The 19259-nt window shown below is 33.7% G+C and overlaps 1 protein-coding gene across 3 annotated transcripts in view; it reads left to right on the forward strand.

Annotated features, from left to right (window-relative positions):
- Positions 1 to 19259, forward strand: part of LOC106715498 (glycerol-3-phosphate acyltransferase 1, mitochondrial) — a 36221-nt gene that overhangs the window by 5960 nt on the left and 11002 nt on the right. The window contains exons 1-4 of one of the 3 annotated variants that reach the window (XM_045683994.1): positions 2726 to 2881; positions 8848 to 9066; positions 12684 to 12828; positions 13262 to 13375. In XM_045683994.1, the coding sequence (XP_045539950.1) occupies positions 8957 to 9066; positions 12684 to 12828; positions 13262 to 13375 (369 nt within the window). In that variant the 5' untranslated portion in view covers positions 2726 to 2881; positions 8848 to 8956. Of the gene's footprint in view, positions 1 to 2725; positions 2882 to 8788; positions 9067 to 12683; positions 12829 to 13261; positions 13376 to 19259 lie in introns of those variants that run through there. The other 2 variants (XM_045683995.1, XM_045683996.1) reach the window with 2 other exon arrangements.

Genomic DNA, 19259 nt, shown 5'->3' on the forward strand with positions numbered 1-19259 from the left:
AGGTATTGGTGTATTGTCTTCTTTTTAATATAATAGGAACGAGCAAAGCACCATTGCGTGGCTCGTTCGGGTACCATCAATTACCACCGGTATTGGTCAATTGACGGGCCGCTTCGGGGTTCCGATTATGACATTTGCCGTTTGCTCACTTGTATGTTCATAACAACGTTTCCTGTATTATTGCGTGTTCATTGCTACTTCATCACGTACACTTCATCCTCAGGAGTTATTGAGTTAATTTGCAGTCACGGAGATAGCGAGCTTTGAATATCATCATCATCAGCCTGTGTTAGTCCACTGCTTGACGTAGGCCTTCGCTAATGCCTTTCACAGTAAGCTGTGCTTTACGCATCCAACGACTTGACCAGCGTTGAATGTGTTAATATAATACCTATATGTTTCGGTTTTGATTGTTTAATAATGATGGATTGTTTTAGTCATGTTTCCCTGGTATATTGTAACGAAGGACTTTTAGTTGTAATAAAGAAGCTCATCTTTTCACCAGACCTCAAATGTGGAACTGGTGGAGAATCTTAGCGCAAAGCCATCGACTTTTCTGTATCATGGACTTAAAAACTGAATAGCTTTACAACTAGATTAAAGCAACAGTAAAAAAGTTATAAATATTCAATTGCGAAATAACAAACAAATGAACATCTTACTAATATTATAAACTAGCGACCCGCCCCGGCTTCGCACGGGTGCAATGCAAAATATACCTACTACAGAATGTCCTTATACACAACGTTCACAGCGTTCACATTAGAAACCGTTAAATTTATCAGTGTTTCTCTACTATATTATGCATTTATTATACATACAAACCTTCCTTAAGAATCACTCTATCTATTAAAAAAAACCGCGTCAAAATCCGTTGCGTAGTTTTAAAGATCTAAGCATACATACGGACATACAGCGAAAGCGACTTTGTTTTATACTATGTATATATGTATTGATGCCAATGTTTGAATGGACGGATGGACGTTTGCTAGAAGGTATCTCCAGAACGGATGCATGGATTTCGATGAACCTTAGTATATGTAGAACATAGCCTGGAAGAATACATAGACTATTAATTATGTTTTTTGATTCCGCGCAGGAGTCGCAGGCGACAGCTATTTAATGAAAACACCCATCCGTACGTCCTTTGTCTTTCGGCCACAAGCGATAATATGTGAGAGTCTTGATTCGGCAACAATTACACATTAGGAATTTTTAGAAATGTTACAATATTGGAATATTGGAATCCTTGGTTGAAAATATTCCTTATGCTTTTAATTTAATTTATCATATTTTTCACCATAATAACGATTTGAATAGATACTTACATCATTTTGTATAGTTTTTTTTTTAATAATCCAGTAGGAAATAACATATCTCGTATTATAATCGAGGTCGAATTGTTAAAAAAATACCACTTTAATGGTATACTATTTATTAGATAAAACTTAAGGTAAACAAGAAGTCTATCATGGTCAACTGTGTGACGATCAGTAGAAATATTTATTTTGTAATGTATCATCTGATGGACGGAGACCGTGACATAGATGGAAGATAGAATACAGAATGAAATGTGTTTTTTTGCAAAGTATTTTAAAGGTCGTAGTTTACTCGTATAAAGGCGAAACTAGAGATTTTACAGAGAGCGAAACGTGGGTTGGTGCCACATTGGTTTATGAGTGATGGATTATGATTGAAGAATTCTGCGTATTTACTTATCGTGGGTTTCCGAGTCCAAAATACCCGTTTAAAACATTTTATAATCTATGTATTTTCAAAGATAATGACGGGGATAACGATTATGTTTTATAAATATATTTTGGTTTCAGAAACCAACAGTTAGTATATTGACATTTATTGACACTTGGTTAGCATCGTATATAATATTAAAATTGATACTGTTCGTGTCCATAATCATAAAATACGTGTATATTTCTCTTGCAAGTCAACTTGAACTTAGTTATCACCATTAAACTCTAGACGCTGCACTAAGACAAAAAAAACTTGAAACCCAGAGACTGCAATCACGTGGCCGCTAATATATAATACATCTTTTTTACAATGTTACTTTATAAAATTGTGTTGCCGTATGTGTTGTCATCAGCAAACTGCAATTTAAAAACTCGCTCCCATGACCGAGCCGGTTTTTAAATTGCATACCGCGAAGGATCTATTTACCCAGTCCTGTTTTTATAGCAGGTGTGAACCTTAAAAAATAAAATAATTTGGTTTATATTCTAACTAGTTGTTACCGGCGACTTTGTCGGCGTAGAGTCTAAAAATGTACATGTATATGGGAATGTAAATTTGTGTGTGAAAAATCATCTTAAAAAAAATGTAGCCCCTACTCTCTTATTGGCAATCTTATTGTACATGTATGTACATCCACACAGAAGACAGGCGTGAAGTGGAAGCAATTCCGCGTTTCGCCTGATAAGTGTGCCAGATGCCTAATTTTAGTCCACGTTCCCTTCCCACCCTTTTCTTATGGAAAGGACGGAAAGGGAAAGTGGATTTGATGGAGGAGGGCATTCAGGTGACCGTTTGCTCGTTGACCACCTTATGATATAAAAAAAAATGTTTCCATAAATAATTGATTGCTTTTAAAATTTGCATAAATTTGACAAAACACGTCGTCCGTAGAAGTTGGGAAGCGTATACGTCGTAGTGATTAGTCGTGTTGGCACTTGACTAGCGGTTTGTTTTAGTCTTGCAAGAGGCGTGCGCGTGCGCAGACGTGTGACGTCACGCGAACTGACGTTGCTCTATTATGTAAAAATTCACCTCATTTCTCTTCCTATTGTTACAAAGTGCATTTAAAATTTCTACAAATAATATTGTGATTATAATTGATAACTTCTATGTGATCAGTGCTAATAAGGTAAAAATATAAATCGATTTTTTTAATTGTGTAAATTGATTATTTTGCTATGTCGATTTCTCTTACGGGCACGCGACTTGAGGGAATCTTGAGAATTCTTGAGTTATCCACAGTTATTTTCGAAATACATGTTTTACATATTTTTTTTACAATCGCGCCTCATGGTTGCGGTCTGCTTGTTTGCATTTTACGAGCAGAAATTCTTTATAATACATGATATGTTGTATCTTGACACCTTTATGTATACAATGGCATGGATACAGTCGTAATGTATGCACAGTCGAAGTATATGACACCTGATTCCAATATTAATTATGTTATTGTATCATACATACGCACGTCACATATACAATTAAAATTAAATTGGTAAGCAGAGGTCATAGTCATCAGGTTAAATATTACTTCTTACTTAATATCTTACTAATATTATAAATGCGAATGTTTAGATGGGTGGATGGATGTTTGTTTAACGGTATCTCCGAAACGGTTCAACAGATCTTGATGAAATTTGGCACAGATGTAGAAAATAGTCTGGAAGAAAACATAGGCTACTTATTACATTTTCTTCAATACGTACAGCTAATAAATGAATATGAAATAGAACAAGAGTTAAAAGTTAATTACAGTGTAAACTCTATATAACGAAACTCAAGGGACTGAGCATTTTTTGTCGTTATAGAGAGTTTTCGTTATATGGAGTGAACAAAAAACAACCAAATTAACAAGATAACATAACATAAACAATAATACCAATAATAAATATTTACTGTCTACAAATATGTACACATTTCTTCGTAATAGAGAATGGCGTATCTCTATGAAGAGTGTTTCAATATGTGGGTTTTAACGCAAACCAACCAAGTTGGATTCACTTCAACGTTACAGGGAGTTTGTTGTTATAAAGGGTAACGTTAGAAAGAGTTTACACTGTATTATTTTTGTTAAAAACTAAACATTGGTGATTATTAAAAACAACAAAATATGTTCCCGTGGTTACAACCCGTACCTATTACCCATTTATATAAATGAGTATAATAAAAATTCAGTAGAATTCAATTGTATGTGTAAATAATAATTATAATTCTATTCTTTAGTATTAAACATATACAACATATACAATGGTATTGTTCGAACACTAGTGTTGTAATTGAACCTAATATCTAGGTCTCAATCACCTCATTCACCTCACCTTGCATAATAATTACGTTCCATTTTTTTTATTCTAAATTTACCTCTACTATATTTTGATGTTTACTGTTTAGTTATGACGTAAGAAGAACATTATCAGCTTTCTATGTGTAGGCGTAGACAAACAGTGCAAAAACACTACCATACAAATTTAATAAACAGATACTGAAGAGATTGTATTTGTATATTTTAATACATTTTTAGTAAAAAATAATCATAGGTAAATAAACTAAAATTGATGATCTGCAGATCAGCTCACAGTTAACATGTGTGAAGCAGATCAGTGAACCGGTTTATTTTATCTCCAAAAAATTGATCTACATCAATAGCGTTCGTATAAGGATGTGCAAAATCTTATCTATATATATAAAAGAAAGTCGTGTTAGTTACACTATTTATAACTCAAAAACGGCTGAATCGATTTGACTGAAAATTGGTGGGCAGGTAGCTTAGAACCAGGAAACGGACATAGGATAATTTTTACCCCGTTTTCTATTTTTTATTCCGCGCGGACGGAGTCGCGGGTAAAAGCTAGTATAATATAAGCGAAAAAGTTTGCTTTTAAATTTGTTTAATTACAAGTAATCGTTACCACTACATATTTGTTTCTAGTTATTTTATTCTATCCATTACTCTATTAAATTTTGTATGTAAATCTCACTAATATTATAAATGCTAATGTTTAGATGAATGGATGTATGTTTGAAGGTATCTCCGAGACAGCTCAACGGATCTTGATAATATTTGACACATATTTAGATCATAGTCTGGAAGAACACATAGTCTACTTATTAATTTTCTTCTTAATTTCGCACGGGCGGGATCGTAGGCAAAAGCTAGCACCATTTCGTCATTCGGCTTTGACAAATTTGTTGCTTTGAAATATCATCATCTTGTTTCCCAATGTATTTTTTGCTGTCTCAATCAAAGTCCTTGATGGCTCCAAATAGTTCCTAATGTAGATTTAATTAGAATTACTTATGCTAAGGGCTGCTTAAGTTATAATTAATCGATTCTGAGTTTGGTTGTCAATGTAAACGTTATACGGCAGATAAACTTTACCATAAAGAGCACATTGTGTTTTGATGTTCCCATTCAATTATCTCGACGCGTAGTGTTTGTTGGCTCTGTTCTTAAATGATAAGAATTTCCATACAACAATTTGTTGACGTCTTTTCATCTTAAACAACAACTGGAGTAATGAAAGTCAAAATACGACTTTTATTATCTTCTTATATATATAATTCTCGTGTCACGGGGTTCGAACTTGAACTCCTCCGAAACGGCTTGACCGATTCTCATGAAATTTTGTGAGCATATTCAGTAGGTCTGAGAATCGGACAACATCTATTTTTCATAACCCCCCCCCATTTAGTTTTTTTAACTGCGCGCGGACGGAGTCGCGGGCGACAGCTAGTAGGATATAATAAATCTTACTTGAATTATTAATGCAATGCTTTGGGTGAATAAATGTATCCATCTATCTAAACTTTCGCATTTATAATATTCGTTAGATTAGTAACGAAAAGATGGGATTTCTTACACCTTTTCTTGTTAGCGTTATGATCATATGTTCGTTATTAAAACTGTTATCATTTCAAAATAACTTTTATGTTCATCGGGTCAAATGTTATGTTTGGATCCCAATCCGCAATCAACTGCGTGATATATATTTATTATCTTAATACAGTGACATATTGACTTGTAGTAAACAGGCGATGCCACCGTAGAACTTCACTGCCGTGACCCTTGTCTTAGTACACTAAGGATAGGCAGCGACTTCGTCAGCGCAGAAATGCCTATAATATTGCTGTATAACCGTCAGTTTCTAATACTATAATCCCCGTTTAAAACATGTTTAAAAGATTCTTTGTATACGGAGATTTTCTCAGAGAGTTTCAGAAACAAACAGGTAATCCTTAACATCTTCCTGTCAAAATCCCGTCAAAATCGGTCAAGCCGTTCCAGAGATTACCCAGAACAAATGCGGACTTGTGACAAACAGTCAGATACAATTTTTAAAAACTGAGTATTCATTATCAGCAACACAAATACATCATGTTTGCGAAACATGTTTTTTTTCTTCTCTATATTACATAGGTACTGACATTCCAATTTTATTAATTGTAACGATGTTTCACTGCAATGGAGTTACTAGTCACCCATGGCCCCGCTGACACCGATCTATTATTGTTCATTCGACCCGATCTGTCCATTGTTCGTTTTGTGGCGCATTAACTTTTATCAATTCCCTGCCATTTGCTCTATCAGTTTCCTTGTCCCTATTTGACAATACCAGCAACTGTTGCCAGATAATTCAGATTCGATGAATCTATCTTTTTTTTCGTAAATGCTCAAAAATCGAAGGAAACAAATATTTTACTTAAATGTAGAAAATAGTCTGGAAAAATACATAGGCTACTTATTAAGTTTCTTTTTTGAATTCCCCGCGGACGAAGTCGCGGGCGACAGCTAGTTATAAATGGCTTCCGCTCGTGTAATTTATCCTATATCGACAGCATTCTATACCATCGGAGACTTTTCTTCAGTTTGAGTGGTACCTGATATTATTACGATGTCGTGGCCCATCTCTCAGTACTTCGGGCCTTATATTATTCTGTTTCAACGCTTTTTTAACGCGCGATATAAAAACGCCCGTCTGATTGGTGGTTATATAAACTTATCCATGACTCTTATTTCTTTGGCGTCTTTAAGAATAGCATTTCTATTTAGGGCAGACTCGATTCCGTCAATGGTGGATGTGTATGAGCTTATGACAACAAGTAATTAATAATTAATTAGATTATTTATACTGATGTGTGTAGTTTTTATTGCGTCTCGCTTATTATAAATAATCCCTTTATCATGTTCTATGATATGTCCTTTACTATTCGATTCAGAGATAAAAAAAATAAGCACGCACGCATTTCACATAATGTTAGATATTATATTTTCAAATTAGTTTTAATTATAGAAGAACAAACTGTCACCCGCGATTCCAAGAAAATAACTTAATAAGTAGCCTATGTGTTCTTCCAGACTATGTTCTACATCTATGCCAAATTTCATCGAGATGTTCGTATAGCTGTTTTGTTAAACTTTCGCATTTATTATATTAGTTCGATTATTACATGAGATTTATGATATATTCGTAATAATATGTATTTATTTTGTTGAGAAATAACTTTTTGCTCGCACATGTTGAATTTTTTTAAATTACATATCAACATAGTTGTTTTTGTGTCCGAGTATTTTGTTTACAGAAAACAAGTAAACAAAAGTCTTAAACAATGGTGGTCTGTTAATTAAAATTATGTTCTCATGTATTGAATGTTAACCAATGTTACATTCCATCTGAAAAACTTTGTATTGGTGGGTCATTTAAACAGGTCACGTTTGACACTTCATCAAAATCCAACAACCTAACCTTGTAACAGCGTACATAAAATTATCACCATCTCCCTGACCATGTCTCACTTACGTAGAGTCGGTACAACAGGTTTCCGTAATCAACAGCGTGTATAAAATATATGGGGTTTTTTTAAAATAATTTTATTACAAGTTTATTGTAATCATGTGAACTCTCTTTTTTTTTAAACATAAAGGATGTTACAAATAAATCGAATGGAAAACATTGATATTTAATAACTACTGAATCCAATTCACATTTGTTTGTAATCCGAATCGATACATTCACTTTAATTGATGTTTTAAGCAGGTCATATCACTATGAAGGTAAATTGATAGATGTCAAATGTGGCCTATTAAATTGATACACCTATTTTACTATACAAATAATATAAAATACAAGCTGTTGCCCGCGACTTCGTCTCTTGGAATTAAAACAAACTTAGTAGCCTATGTGTTCGTCCAGACTATGTTCTACATCTATGCCGAATTTCAGCAAGATCCATTGAGCCGTTCTTCCATTCATCCATCCATGTAATCATTCGCATTTATAATATTAGTAAGATTACAAATGGGGTACTGGTCTATCTTATAGCATTTTTGATATAAAAATTCTGTTAAATTAATAAACCAAATTGACTGTACCATTATGACATTCCGCGGAATAATAAGAATAGCAGCATAAAGATATTTACATAACCGCGAAACATATTTCCCTTCATTATCATTACTCGCTAACAATTATCAAATTCTGTCAGGAGATCAACACATTGGTCACTATGTTGCCTTGGTCAGATTTCGTTATTTACTTGTAGGTCGGATTAGTTATTGTATAATTCCACTATAGTTGTAGTTACATATGTTATCGGTCAGCAATGGGGTCATGTTAATTATTGTTTTCACTGTAATATTGATGATTTAATGACCAAAGTTATCTGTCACGCGTGTGTTCTACTCTTAGCATGTGCTCTCACTTTGACTATTAAGCGGCAGGATCTGTCAAGCGCGTTCCCCTGTTATTGTGTGCTCGTTTTGTGTATGTGAATTTTTTTGTCAATATGCGATCATAAACACGTTTTAATTTTATGAACGCATACTGTACAGTGTCAGCATGATATACAAATGTGTGATTGTTATATTTACCCCCCTCTGAAAGAGGCAAATTTATTTAACGGCGGATCTTTGTCAAGTCCGTTTCTCTTAAGTCAAAGTGCTGTCATGTGCCACTGTCCTGTCTGCTGTGTGCTAACTTAACTCCTTTGTTATATTGATACCCGGTATCGGACAATTGAATCACATTCGGCTTGACTGTGGCCGTGTCGAGTCGTCTTTGAGAAATCGACATAATAAAAATCGATTTTATTTTCTAGATTGCAAAGTGATTAATCTATTAAAGTGTTGTTGATCAAAATTGATCGTTTAAGTTTAATTCATAATTGGACGGTCGGTGATGTAGTGACTGTTGGTAACTGGTCAGATATGGATACGATGATCAGTGTTTGGACTGTGGTGGAACATGTGAGGGTGGCCAGCGGTGCGGCGGAGCTGGCCATCTTCACCGCTATCCTGTACTGGTTCTTCACATCGAGGTTTGTTTTTTAATTTTTATTTAAATCACTATCGAATTTAAATTGTATAGCTTTTAGTAATATGGCGCACAAACAATCCTTTTATGAAATCTATATTTTTAGTTCTTCAAAAAAATTATAGCTGTTTATTTCAACAGCCAAAATTTAGAAGGTTTATATTAATTTCTTATGTTCTGTTTAATTCCTCTGTTTCTTTGTTCCGTATTCTTATTTAGAACAGCTACTGTTTTTTTTTAAACTGTGTTAAATTTATATAAAAATAAAATTAAAATGAAATTCGTGAATATAAATATCAGTTATTACATTTGTGAAATGTTGTGTTTTTTAGTTAAAAATATATTTTTTGAATATATTTCTTTGTGCAGTAATAAATCGTTGATTATAAATTTATTTTTATTATATATTTCTTCTTGTTTCCTCATCTTTTGACCTTTCCGCATTATTTAATACTTGATCATAAAATTCGGATACGCTTCCGTTGTCATATTTGTTATTTTCGTATGCAATTTGTGTGTTTCTTGTAAATATGTATGTAATGATGTCCATTTGAATTTTATATCTTAAGTGAAGTTTACAAGGCTAAAGTCAAACATATTGATATTTTGTTTCTTTAACACTAGTCTATTTTTTTCAACAATAAACTACAATTTTATAGATTTCTTTAAATTTGATCATTGAATTGATTTTATCCTGGGTTTCTGAGACTAATATCCACCTTTAAAACATATTGTTATCTCTTGTTTTGTCAGATAATGACAGGAATGACGTATGTTTATACAAAGATTTTAATAGTGGTAGACGCCAACAACTTCTTCATCTGTTGTATAAATGCGACTGGTCAACCGGTGAATTACCACAACCACACAGAAGACAGACGTGAAGTGGATGTAATTCCGTGTTTCGTCTGATGAGTGTTCGGTCCGAAAGCTCACCCTTTTCTTATAAGGCATGGATGGGAAAGGGAAGTGGAGGAGGGCATAGATAGTAAGGGGAAAATATTATCTTCTTGTGCATCCGATTAACGGTATGTAACGCATCTGCAATTACAGCTATCTATGGGCAGCGGTCGCTTTATTTCGTTGAATTCAGGTGGCCGTTTGGCCTTAGCTTGGGCTCGTTTGCCACCTTATACTATAAAAAAGAAACTGTTTTATAAGTTTGAAACACCTATAGCCTAATGTTAATGTATGCATTACTGATCGGTTCGAATCCCGTCATTCGACTATAATCTTAAATATGGCAAAAGCTTCGAGCTTACCCATTTAAATAATTCAATCGTATTAAAATATCTCACCAATAAATGTACTTGCAACGATAAGTGTTACATCTTCTGGGATACATCGACATACATACATATATACATCGGTATATATTTCTATATGTATACTCAATGTAAAGAACTTACACACGAATTGTCTTACACAAGAACGCATGTCGCATAACATTACGTAGTATTCATCTAATTTGTGTGATTCATTCTCATATTGATGTAACAGGTTTTGTTTTCGCCCCCCCCCTACCCCTCCCGACTTCCTCTTAATGTGATAACTGAAATAATGGCTAATATAGTTTGTCTTTAATAATTTGATCAATTAACAGGTGAGGAATATTTTATACGAAATGTAAAAGTACTTATTGAATAAACAGTTATCTTTTTTTATTATTATCCACGTACTAGCTGTCGCCCCTGACTCGGTCCGAGCGAAATTAAAATACTTAATTAGTATCCTGTGTTCTTCCAAGCTATGTTTTAAATTTATGCCAAATTTCATCAAGATCTGTTGAGCCGTTCTGTAGATACCTTCAAACAAACATCCATTTAAAATTCGTATTTATGATATGATTATAATTAAAGATATAATCAAAAATACAATAATACTTATTTATGATTTTTTTTTTATTACTCAACTTACAAGATGGTTATATACAACTGGATATCTACTAGGAACAATGGTTAAAGAAAAAAAGATGAACACTCAAAAAAATAATACGTAATCGTATCTAAAAACATTGTATCACAAATTTAAAGTTAATTTATGTACGTAATATTATCTTTATAATTAAATATTATTAAATACAGCGTCATACCATGTCTGTTTTAAACTTTGACTTGAAAACAGGTAGTGTATTAAATTTTTGTTCAGGTAGCATTTTGCTAATTAATAATTAATCTACGAAATAAATACGACTTTACATATTAAAGTTAACTAAGTAAAAATTATGTTTACTTAGTTATGTTTTTGCCATTAAAAAGCCCGGTTACTTTATATAAACCAAGCAATAGTATTCATTGCTAGTTTTGATATAGTATCTTTTTTTTTAGTTAGAACCTTAGTATTCCTTATATGTCATGTCATAAAGTGTTACAATGTCTAACATGCGCAGGCATTAGTACACGTGATTCCACTCATCTGAAGGTCCCCCCTTAACATACACAATACAATGCCACGTGACTAACTCAATAACAGAGATCACCAACCTCTTTTCTTCCAAAAAACTACTTTCGGTGCTGTTACAGTTTTTGTACTTCAACTTGTGAACTTGATTTCCCGTTATTGCATCTTTCGGATGGTCAGTGGTCCCCAGAGAGTACTACTGGACTACTTTCAGATTCATTACTCTAGAACAAGGAGTCCCAAAGTGGTCGATATCGAACTTAAAGCATTGCTAATTCTCACTCTTTCTTCTATTGACCTAATTCAGAATGAAAAATAATAATAATTGATCATAAAATTAGGTAATTTGGCCATGGGGGGTTTGAGGTAACAGTTCATTTTGGAAAAGGGGTCACTTATGCAAAATAGTTCGGGGATCCCTGCTCTAGAATATAAAAGATCTGAAGCTGACAATCTGACAGCTTAGTTTTAGTAAAATAAAAACTATCAACTATCAAGTGTTACGGAGTATCTGACGAAAATAAGTAGTGTTGGTTCCTTAGAGGTATTAAATAAAAATACGTTGCAACAAATGAGTACCACGCAATTTTAACATATGTACATTTATCTTGAAAATATGGAATTTCTAGTTAACATAGTTAGATAAATAAATTGTATGTGAACATAGTGTACGGATATTTGCATGTGATAAATATTGTTTAAGTGTTAAATATTATTTTTGTAGTTTTAGTTCATTTTATATTTTTTTTTCCTTCCTTCGCGATCGCGTTCTCAACTTAAGGGCTCGTGTTTTTTACGTATTTGATGTTCAAAATTTAATACGTGAGGCTTGTGAATGTGTGTATATAAAAAGCTTGAAAATAGACAATTCGTCCAAAAACACGAATCATTCTCGTTTCAAGACATGAAAAAAAAATTTGTAGAATATTTATTATATAGTTTTTAATCAATAGTATTGTTTATTCGTCTTTGGACCTCAAATATTATAAAATTATCAAGTTTAATGTCAATCAGGTGAAAAAAATAGCAATAACTTTGAATAACGTAATGGAAATATAGAAAAAACATTTTTATGCCTGATGGGAATGTTTCTCACACCTATATGACCTTGTGTAATTTAATTAACTTGATGGATTTTATAGAGTGAGGTGTTATTCTTCTCATTAAGGGTACAGTCGGTGTGTTTGTCGGTGCTTTTAAATGATAGTTGTTTGTTTTCAGCCGTGTTGCGGATATGCTAGAGGTGGTGGGTGAGCGGGTAGGCGGGTGGTGCGGCCGCGACTCGTCCACGTCTCTGCGACAGGCAGTAAGAGCCCGGCGAAGACAACACAACGATGTCTACTCCAAACTCGATGCAGAGATTGCTGTGAGTTGAAACTTAAACGCACGTGAAATGGCTGGTTTATATTCATAACATAACGTAACTTGTCTTAGTTGTAATCTTCTTCGATGTAGAAAGAAAGAAAAGATTATTTGGTACATATTATAGTATCACAAAATGTAGATTACATTAGTAAAAAAAACACCCAGATGAATTGAGAACCTCCTCCTTTGAAGTCGGTTAACAAAAATTAAAACGAACTTCAAATGATGGTTTTCAGTGAAACCTTATAGTGATAGATAGATGACTTACAAATATGTTACAAAAGTATGGTAATTTATGATGTGGGAATGAAAACAGAAAGGTAATTTAAAAAAAACTCAAAGTATGTATATACTTGGAGTTTATTTTTTATGTTTTATGTTTAAATAATAAATGTGGCATGTTCATAGTTTGTAATGTTGCATTTTGGTTGCAGTCACGCACATCAGCTCTGTACAGAGTTAAGGAAGGTCCGGTGGTTCCTCCGCCGCAGCCGCCCTCGCGTCCTCCTGCTGGCCTCGCGTGTGCCCGCTGCGCACCGCTGTCTAGGGTGAGTTTAAAGTTAAACTGTTATTGTCTTCCACGTATAAACAAGGATTAAAAAAAAATATCAAAATCTGGACGTTGGACTGGGTTTCTTATTGGCAAAATTTTTCAATTTTTGATTAAATTCATGACAAATCTGCAATGTTACCTAATTATCTTCAAACAAAAGAACAAAGAAAGGCACACAATTCCACGTCTCGCGATGTTCGATGTTGACCTTCGAGGCTTATCAGTTACAATGCTAAGAGTCGTCGAACCCACTGTTCTCTTTAAGAATCGTATAAGCAAATTCTGTACTCTACGTTTTTACCCTTCACATTCTTTATTATAAACCGCGTACTAATTGAGCCGCACCGCGAAGCATCCATGTGGAGAACATATTCAGCTAGACTGGATACGCGTATAATTTTTTTTTAAATAAGAGGAACAACTCTATTATGTTTGCTTTAGCAACGTAACCCATAAAATATTAATGAGGGTCTTATTTAAAAAAAAATCCTACGTTAAAATATAAATTAACAAAGCAAGAAAAAAATATAAACGATATGGTATACTGTGGTTAATCTCTTATATTTCGTGACTATTTTTATGAATGCAATAATAATAAATCAAAAACTGTATACGATAAAAGATTAAGATAATAAGCATATATGTTAACAATGCTATTTAATTAGATTTTTTTTGTTTATCCGCATATAAAATAAAAAAATAACTGCACAGTGGTATTCATTGCTCGGACTAACCAGTACGACCTTTTGAAATAAGAGATAGCAAAAAATCAGATAATTCGAAAATTAGCAACTAAGAAAATAGTAAAGATAACCCAGAATTGTATTGTCCAGTACAGCTCTGCTGGCTGTATTACACTAACAAAAAAATTGTATCATTTCTCTCAGCGAACTTAATTCATATATTTTCATACATAAACAAGGGTGGTTTTGTTTTGAAAAAAAAAAATAACCGTACATTTCCTGCACTATAATCTTGACTATATTATATTATGTGGAATATGTTAATGGTAAATGTTATTGTTATAACATTTACCATCCTGTATTCTGTGACCGTATTGATGCGTACAATATGGTCAAATTACATACCGCCACAAAACGCCACTGTATTTGTTATTGAGGCCGACTCTAATCGATACTAAAGTGGTTATAAAAGATCGCCGTTTTCGTGACTAAACATTGTTTGGGTGGTTAATTTTTTTATTTGCTTATGTTTTAATAGCATCGTAAAAACATTTTCATTTCATTGGTCGTCTTTGTCATTCGATAAATATCGGCTCACGCACCATTGTTCGCTCGTGTCGTACTTTGTACTGCCAATCAATGTTTACATTCCTATCTGTGTGGATTCAATGCTACTGGACTGTTTTATTTATGCGATATATGTTTACAATAGTGTCACTATAGTTGCATGTTCGAAGACATAGTAGTAGGTTCGATTCGTAATATAATAAGGCTTAAAAATAAATTTAAAAATGCATAACGTGGTATGGACTAGAAGAAGAAGAAATAATGAAATGATTGGCACATAAACAACAAAGCAATGAAGTTGAAATTCGGTGAATACAATAATAAAGGAATACCGAAGAAAATATGCATCAGAAGAGAGTGAATTCAGATACGACGACTGATAGAGATGTATGGATGTAGTACATACTGTGCTGACATTACGTAGGCCAGAAAGATGACGTGTGATTGTTGCATTTGTTTCTATAGTTTTAAATATAGAAGTAATAATTTAACTGTCTTACTCAAAGTTGTTTGATTAACAAGCAGTTACTGAACATAAAAAAATTAATATGAGAATTCTTTACTATGGGAAGAATTCGTATCGTGTGTAGAGTTAATTTGGTCTATAGATTAAAGTTGCGTCATATTATAGTGACGAAATATGGATGTTTTGCACAGATTAAATAATGTCAAATGTGGCAGTGGGACAAGGAGGACCGCTTCACAATTTAAGTTACTCTAAGTGAAGAAAGTGTGAGTTTCGACTGCCGAAACATTTGTAAAAAACATTTGATACATGTGGAATTTCATAGATATTTTCTATGAGAGGATCGCAAAAGATCAATTATTGGTCAAATGTCAATATAAATATCTGCTCGATAATATTTTGTAAGGAAATATTTTATAACGCAATAACATCGATACGTGGCGTGTTGACTATGTGATCGGTGAACCTTGTTATCTCCGTATTATTATATTATTATAATTATGTTTATCTATGAAATAATATGTAATTTAACGTCTGGTTATGAGTATTTAATATTATTATTTAATTACTTATATAAGCCAATTATTATTAAGGCCCATAAGATGAATTTGGTTCTTCAGTCATAATATGTTTTAATGTTCTACCAGATATCATTATAAAACTACTTGAATCAAAACATTGAATCCTTTTTTTAAGGAAATTGCGTGAAGACATGAACATAGTTAAATGTGGTGAAGTGCTAAAAAGCTATTTTTAATCAAAATTAAAAAAGTCTGGATACGAAATAGATCCTTCGTACACAAAGCAACGTTAAATTGTCGTAACTAATATTGTATGGTTTAAGTGCGAAAATCGCGTTGCGCGTTCGCGGTACACACAACGTTGAATCGACGCGAATGGTCTATACGGTTAGTATACATACCGCATACATATGAACTGAATAGATTTGCTACGCCATCTTGAAAATTGCTGCGACTTTTCACACGACCTTAACAAACAGGTTGGGAGCGACTCTCTTGGCGATGACAGATAGAAATGTCGGCAACACTCACTGTGTACGAACCTCTATGGCATGGCGACTAAAATCGTGCCTAGTGTACGAATGGCCTTAAGGTTGACTTTCTAGTAATAACAAAACGATGATAACAGATATCCGGATCGGATTATAACAGGTTGATATTGCCACTTGAATTTTCCTACCTACCTACTGTATGTACCTAATTTTGTCTAATGTGTAAATTTGTATATCATGTTCAATTCAATTGTATTAATTATTTAACTTCAGTTATGAATCTACGTCGCAATACCTAATGTTTATCAATTTCGTATTAAAAATTATACGGTGATGACGCAACGGTAAATTGATACCGTTATATTGGGTCGGGTCTAACTCTGAGCGAATTCATTCACGTCCTTGTTGAAGCCTTCGTTGTGTTAATAAATTTACTTACAAGAAAATGTCACGGACAAAAGCATGTTCAAACAATGCATGTTTTTTTCCGATCAGAAGTCATAGAGCATTGCGTTTATGAAAAACAAAAGGCTAACCGTGGGTTTCTAAGACCAAAATCCCAGTTTAAAACATATTACCCTTGCTCGTTTGTCCCCTTCTCCTGTTAAAAAAACGAAACTTTGTAAAAACAAAGATGATAACGGTAAATAGAAAAGTCCGCTCGCAACTTGGTACATTCCGCTGGTGCTCCTATCCGTACTTGTAAATTGTAAACGTATTAATTATATGCAAACCAAGATGGATGCGACAGCTATCCTAGGTCACAGCAGTCCTAGAACTCCAAGGTGATATAATAGGGATATGAGAACAAATTTTTACATTTACGACCATATGGCGTATCCATGGTTTCAGATAATAAAAGACCGAGACATATATTTTTTTTCTTCAATCTAATTTTCACTAAAATCGTGAGATATCTATATATATAAAAGAAAGTCGTGTTAGTTACACTATTTATAACTCAAGAACGGCTGAATCGATTTGACTGAAAATTGGTGGGCAGGTAGCTTAGAACTAGGAAACGGACATAGGATAATTTTTATCCCGTTTTCTATTTTTTATTCCGCGCGGACGGAGTCGCGGGTAAAAGCTAGTTATTTTATATTCTTTTAGTTGATGATTTAAGTCTTTCGAATCTTCTGTCTTGTTAAATGAAGAGAATAAAGGAATGTCAGTATCCATATCACGTATTGCACTTCCACAATGACGTCATCACGGGACATCCGAACAGGCCCACTGAGTTTTCACTCATTACCGTAAGTTCTTTGTTCCTTGTTCCTTGACCTTACGTACAAGAGTCGCGCGCGGAATATTTACAATGTCCTCGGAAAATGGTACATTCAGTAAAGATGTATGGTCTGCAATAAACATTTAACTTCTTATCTTATAAACAGAACAACGAACTCAACAGTAAATGTAAGGAAATAACCATGTTTTTTTATCTCACAACTAGCTGTCGCCCGCGACTCCGTCCGTGGGGAATTAAAAAAACGTAATAAGTAGCCTATGCGTTCTTCCTATGTAATACATCTGTGCCAAATTTCATCAAGATCTGTTTAGCCGTTCCAGAGATATCTTCAAACAAACATCCATCTAAACATTCACATTTATAATAATTAGTAAGATATAGAGGAAATAATATTATAAAAGAATGTATGTTTGTGTTGTGAATAGGTACATTCTCATTTTAATTAAACAATACAAATTGTAATGTAAATAGCACGGAACGGTGCCGTTACTTCTTGACGCGTTTACCCGTAAATGAACGGGCTTGAACTGAGAATGAACCTCGGACACTATCTTATATCTAATATATAAAATTCTTGTGTCACAGTTTTCGTTCCCATACTCCTCCGAAACGGCTTGACCGATTCTCATGAAAATTTGTGAGCATATTCAGTAGGTCTGAGAATCGGCCAACATCTATTTTTCATACCCTTATTAAGTTTTTTTAACTGCGCGCGGACGGAGTCGCGGGCGACAGCTAGTGTTATATAAAATTTCCATGTCACAAAGTTAGTTACCATACTCCTCCGAATCGGCTTGACCGATTGTTTTGAAATTTTATATTCATATTCACTAAGTCTGAGAATCGGCTACCATCTATTTTTCATACCCCTATTAAGTTTTTTTTAACTGCGCGCGGACGGAATCACGGACGACAGCTAGTATTGTTATAATTTTGTTTCTATGTAACTGGAGCATAGAAATGCTTGACTGTAAAGTTATGTTTATCTGATATTAAGATATGGAATTTATAGGTGTTCATAGCATTCATCGCAATAAGAAGTTAAAATGTTGTCTTAAGTTACAAAGAAAGGGCTGTTCAAAAAAGTATATTGTACTTTCTTAAACATCCATTCCTTAGCCGAATTCACTTCTCCTTCCCATTCTTTCTACATTAAGAAACGGTTTGAAGAGGACGGAGAATTGAGTCGTATTCTTCAGACGAAATGCAAAAACGGTTAAACTTTTTATTTTCGATGTGTCCACAATTAAGAAATAAACATTTTAACTGAATAAAGACTGACTATTCGTAACGGTATGCATATGTTATATAGTCGCAAAAGAAGCTGAAGACCCAATTGTATTGAGCAAGCCCCTGCAGAGCCAATGTCGCGGAATATCCACATTGAAGGGAAGGCCGCTGTATCTATATTCTAGTCTCGATCGCTGACGCTGGCGCGAATGCCTTGATTTTAAACTTTGTCCCTACGATTTTCCTTTTTAAATTGTTTTATTTACTAAGCTATAATCAATAATTTAGGTTAATGATTTTTTTTAATTAATTTAAAAATTAATTTAAAATAATTTACTCTCATAATAAATAATGAAATACGAAAAATTAATATCCATTTGCGTATATTATTCATCTGAACGTGCTTTCTGAACTTTTATACGAAATTTTGAAAGAGACCTTGAAAACCGTATCGCAAATACTGAATTATTAAAGATGCATAAATAATTTCTGAACGTTCATTGATGCATCGTTCTCATGTGTTGCAACTGACAGACCGCTTTATGTTCCAAATTTAAACACAAAAGCGTGCGCGCTGCGGTGGCGTGACATCGCCGACCAACCGGCTTCCTCGCGCTCGGTGCGTCGACCTCGTATGTATGTAGATTAAAAAAGTAAAATGGCAAATGTGTG

This window comes from Papilio machaon, chromosome 24, assembly GCF_912999745.1.
Source record: "Papilio machaon chromosome 24, ilPapMach1.1, whole genome shotgun sequence".
Classification (NCBI taxonomy): Eukaryota; Metazoa; Arthropoda; class Insecta; order Lepidoptera; family Papilionidae; genus Papilio; species Papilio machaon.